The sequence below is a fragment of the Hyalella azteca genome, unplaced genomic scaffold, assembly GCF_000764305.2.
Source record: "Hyalella azteca isolate HAZT.00-mixed unplaced genomic scaffold, Hazt_2.0.2 contig2126, whole genome shotgun sequence".
Taxonomy (NCBI): Eukaryota; Metazoa; Arthropoda; class Malacostraca; order Amphipoda; family Hyalellidae; genus Hyalella; species Hyalella azteca.
The window spans coordinates 430,815-436,330 of NW_025932412.1; the positions used below are offsets into that span (position 1 = coordinate 430,815).

Consider the following 5,516-nt stretch of genomic DNA (forward strand, 5'->3'; position numbering starts at 1 on the left):
GGATTTGAGCAAATCAAAGCAAAGTCGTCACGTGAAATTTGAAACACTCCCTATTGTTTTATCAAAAACGAGATAAGTAAAAGATAAGGAAACGGACGGAATACAGCAGTACCACCGACACCAGAGCAAAATATTGTCAGACGAGCAACCGTAGTCAAGTCATTTTATGCCTCAATGATGACAACGACTCTGAAGCTTTAAAAGTAAACTTTTAACCACACCAAAACCAAGCAAAAATAAAAATCTATAATAATAATAAAATTTCACGCAAAGTAAGTTAATTACGGTAAATGAAAAAAAGTACTTGAGCGGGACCACAACCATATGAACGATCACATTGCAGAACATATATTTATATATATAATGCAGTTTAAATTCTGAGTGACTTAGTGACTAAGAATGAGACGGTGGCTCATCGAGGTTCGTTTCGTTTCTGTCTTCGGTGCCAGTAGGATCTACAGAACTAGAATGCACATCGGAAGCATTTTCAACGGTAACAGATGAGAGGGACATGACGTTCCTCTGCACTTCATTGACCGCAACGAAGTTTTGCGATGACGAGGATAAATTATCCGGATCAGTATTGTGAACGAAAGTTAGGTGGCGCCTCATAGATGACTTTTGGTTGAAGGTGCGCTGACACAAGGGACACGAGAACGGCTTTATTCCAAAATGAATGGTGATGTGCTTCTTGAGGTTATACTTGCAGTATTCCCCACGGAAAACTTTGGAACAAATTTGGCAGGAGATGGATGAGTCTGGTAGCATGTGCATCGTCTGAGAGCTGCTTTTGGAAGACTCCCACGAAGAGAGATTTACTCCCTCATTGCCAAGGCGTTGTTGCTGGATCGAGTCCAACCGACGTTTTCCCTCCTGCGAGGATGAAAATGTTTTTGGTAAAATCGGGCGATTTTTGGAGGACGGTGAGAGGAAGTTGAAGAACATGGCGGAGTCCGTTGAAGGCAGACCAAGAGATACGGAACTTATGGGGCTATGAAGAGATTGGCCACTGCACGAAGCTGAGATTTTCTCGCAGTGTTTTGATGAGCTCACCTGCAAATGAAATGAGGAACCTCAGACAAAAGCCCGACACTCATCAATTTGGGTCACAATTTGCATCAGATAAATTAAACATGATAGACGCAATAAAAATTATGACAAACTCAATGCTATCGTCGACTTCTAGGAATCAAGCTTGAACGACAAGAATAAGTACAAATACCAGCGCTCCAAAGAAATTAAGCCTTTGGCGTTAGAATTACCCGACATATATCACTCCATATGAAATTATGATCATAAATTCAGAATCTAATTCAGTAATTCTGAACATCCGCTCAAATTTCCAATCGTGAAAACAGTGGTTAGAAATGATCTGCGATTGATCCCGTTTCTTTCATAAGAATCGCAACTGGAATTATTGTGAACGAATTTCATTCCGGAAATTGGGTCTGAATGTTCATGTTAAAATGAAGAACTTGTCGAATTATTAGAGAATTCTTAAGTTTATCACGAGCCGGGAAAGATGTCTCTGGAGTCGGGACTCAACTCCTACGAACAAAAGCAGCAGCGATTAAACGATACGCAAGTGAGAAACAAGGTTAAATTTACAACTCTCAGTATATTATAAAATTTATACATATCATCAGTATAGACGCTGACAGCGGAGCATTTACAATAGTTTTGATAAATGATCTGAGCTTCAATTTGAGGTAACGAAATGTTTTCTGTTCCTAGGTCCGCATCCTTACTAAGTATTTACAGAAGTATTTCAGAAATATGCGACGGATTCCAGGTCAAGAACTTCGTTCTTGATATAACGTTCGATATAACGTTCGTTAGGTACTTGATATAATACTTGATATAACTTGATACTTGATAAAACTTGATATAACGTTCGATAGATATAACGTTCGTAGATAACGCATAACGTAAAGATTCGCTTGTTACCATAAAACGCAGAGCTCAATCCATTTAAAGGCAATTAGGCTTTGCTGAAAGATATCTTTAGCAGAATGAACGATACTAAGGCGAGAACAGGACTAACAATTGAAGAAAATACGAGTGACCAATGAAGTAATGCGTTCGAGGGGATAATGAAAAATATTGTGATACTTAATCATGTGTAATTATATCACGAGACGATATCAACAGAGATCAAAGATTCCTCGTAGAAAATCATTAACACCACAGTCGTGTCTAAAAAATAACCACCCTCAAGTATAGCTTGCAAAGAACGCAACGAAGCAAAGGCACATAACGCAATTACATGTGATCAATAGCATCAAACTGAAACAAGAGAACGAGGATATACACTTAAAAATGCTCGTGAACTCACACAAGTCTCAGTAAGACCACTCGTTCTTTATTATACAAACCTTCTTAGAAATAAGAATCAACGTCTACTAAATGATTGATAAAATGTGTAAAAAATCAAGAGTTTATTTCCGTAAACGCTTAGAAGCCATGCGAGGTATAAGCTCATGTCAAAACGTTCAATTAGAGGCGCTACACATAGCCAGTGGGTCTATTATGTCTAGTAAAGCCCTCCGTATACAATGACACAGCAAAAAAAAAATCAGCCAAGATATTTATTATGTCCTTTGATTTATTCTTAAATAGGTTATTGTTACACGCATTAATGAACAGTAAAGAACAGCACCAAAGTAAAAAAAGTGGTATAAATTCCTAGAAAAAAATATGTTATGAGCCTCTGCCGGTTGACCTACCATCAATTTATGAAGATTCATAGGCACAGATTCGCACGAATGAGTGCATGTCACTGACGAGCGATTTGAAAAATCGCCGGTTAGTTCAGTCATAATTAAATGTCTCGAACGCAAGAAACTTGATTTATGGTGTGACTACTCTCGTAGTTAACCTTACGATCAACCTATCATTATTCCAGTTGCCAACCCAAAACACGTAAAATGCATCAAAGTTACAAAAAAGTATAGAGAGTTTGAGAGCATCGCTCAAGTACATGCCGTTAAATAGAGGATTGATTCGCGGTGTCGTCGACAGCCTGATTTCTAGGATCTTCGTTTTCCTTAACGACAACAATGTTATGAACGGAAATCATGTGCCTCTTCAAGTTTCCTTTTTGGTTGAAGTCAGCCGGACAATATGGGCACAAAAATGGGCGAGATCCCGAGTGAAGAATCAAATGTTTGCGCAGGTTATACTTCCTGTATTCACCCAAGAACTCTTTACCACAAACGTGACAGGAGCATGTGTTTAGCGGGTCACTTGTTTGGCCTGGGACTGCGGTAGAGTGATCTGCGGTTGGTGAATCCGTGAAATAATCTTGCCCGATCCTGAGACGTTCATCGTTGTAAGGTAACGACATCGAACGATGCTTAGCGGAGCCTTGAGGTTTTTGGTTGAACGAAGACATGCAATGCGACACAGAAGTGTTACAGGGTGTCGAGAAAACACCAGATGAGGTACTCTTGAACGCAACTGATGGTGTCATGTTGGCGTCCTTCTTGGCGAAGCTCAAGTGGCCAATAGCCTGGAAGATAACGGCAGTCTCTCAATTTTCATTTCCTTATCATTGCAAAAATAGTCAAATTATGGAAAGATAGCCGGATAAAAAGATACAATTCCGAAGGCCTCACGTATAATAACCTCATTACCATAAATAGTTGAACAGCATTCATTTTAACTTAACTTTGGGTATAACGTGTCCAAATACGCAAGCAGAATGAAACTATATTCAAAGCAATAGAAATCCAAAGTATGGAAAGCTTCATTGCGTTAGGTCTACCACAAACATGAACGGACGAAAGTGGAAAATTAATTTAATGTGAATGCTGACAAAAATAATGGAATAATCACGTGATCTGAACGCCAGTCTGGAAGATATTGTTGTGGAAGAAGCAGAAAGCCGATGGATGATATTACGTATCATTTCATGATAGAGCATTTAATATAACACACTATCTGCCATTAAACTGAAAGCTAGAATGTTCACCAAAAACATAGATGTAACCATGTAACTGTACGCGGCAATATGCATAGAATTCAAAAGCCGTTAGTCTTCAACGGTACGCAATATAAATAATATACAACCAAAACATACAGACGTAAAAATGAGACTGTACGCAAGAATATACAGCCAATACACACAGATTTACGCGTGAATCTTCAGCCAACAATATTAATCCAAAATATTACGAGCATGAAACTGTACACAAGCATATACAACTGGAGCCTGACATGCGTGAAAATGTTACAACAAACAATGTTAAAGTTTTGATTCGCCGCGACGTTGTGCCGTACCCGCTGAATTATTGTCCTTTTTAAATCTCGTTATTTGGATCACTCAACCAGGATTTCTCAAGGGAGGCGAAAGTGATTTCATTCCTGAGGTTATCTGGCTGTTGATGTGATGAAACTTGACGTAGCTCTTGAGGTGCAGGTTGATCATTCGAGATCGTGTTGCTCATCACTGGCGAAGACTTGGAGGAACGGATGGCAGAGGTCTCAGCGTTCAAAGATCCTTCAGAGTGGCGTGGAGTTGAAGATAGCTTAGCATTAGCATCAGACTTGCTTGCCTTCGTTTGATAATGGGTATAAAGACTGCAGTCGCCTTGGTTTAATACTTCAGTATTTACTCGAGGAGTGTATGTTGATGCCAGCGTAACGGTATCTGTTGTAGCGCGCCGAGACGAGATGTACGAACTTTGCACATCGCCGGGTCGCGACTTATCATCGAATGGCAAATTGTGAACCATAAGCACGTGCGTTTTAAGGTTGCCTTTCTTATTTGTGTTGTGAGGACAGTACGGACACTGGAAAGTTTTGAGACCCGTGTGAATTGCCATGTGCTTCTTGATATTGTACTTGCGATAGACTCCGCGAAAGCCTTTGCCACATTCTGGGCAATAAGAGATTTGAGAAGCGGCATCGATAGACGCAGCTGGGCGGCTTTTCGTCTGAGACCAACGGTTGTTCTGAAAAGCAGACACGACACTCGAGTGAGATCTGAGAGCAAGGCATGCATATTAATCACGAATAAGACTTTCCTAAATAAACTTTCACTGTTAAGGACGCCATAGATTTTGATCTTCGACCAATATTCAATAGTCATGCGCAAAAAAAAAACAATTGAAAACCTTAATCCTTATATGAGACAAGAGGTAAATAAAAATCCGGTCATAATTTTACATTCTGTACGTAGCTCACAAAACATTCAAATCCTATGAAGCAAAGATGTAACCCAAACAAATTTTAAAACTTACAATTTTTTAGACTAAAAATCAGATCACGGAACGATTGATTGCATAACAGCTCCTGTGAGGCGTCTCATTACTTGATGAATTTATCAAGGTTCTGGTGGATGGCTCAGATGGGATTGAATAACAGATTGAAAAAAGCTGAAATTACGTTAGAAAAAAAAGGGTGTAGTCAGTCCATTAGTTTTCGAACACAGATTAAATATTTTTACAAATTAGAGAATCGGCTCAAAGTTGATCAAAAAAATAATTTATCGAGCTCATTTGAAATAATTCAAT

The 5,516-nt window shown here is 39.1% G+C and overlaps 1 protein-coding gene and 1 long non-coding RNA gene across 2 annotated transcripts; both read right to left on the reverse strand.

The window, feature by feature from the left end:
• Nucleotides 1-393: 393 nt before the first annotated feature.
• On the reverse strand, nucleotides 394-945 carry LOC108671870 (zinc finger protein 710-like). Its single transcript, XM_018159465.1, has one exon. The coding sequence runs from the start codon at nucleotides 943-945 to the stop codon at nucleotides 394-396; it is 552 nt and encodes a 183-aa protein (XP_018014954.1).
• A 1,161-nt stretch (nucleotides 946-2,106) lies between these two features.
• On the reverse strand, nucleotides 2,107-5,473 carry LOC108671871. Its single transcript, XR_007157260.1, has 2 exons — nucleotides 4,282-5,473; nucleotides 2,107-3,511 (listed from the first exon to the last, which is right to left on the reverse strand). It is a non-coding gene; the product is annotated as an uncharacterized LOC108671871 (long non-coding RNA).
• Between the last annotated feature and the right edge of the window lie 43 nt (nucleotides 5,474-5,516).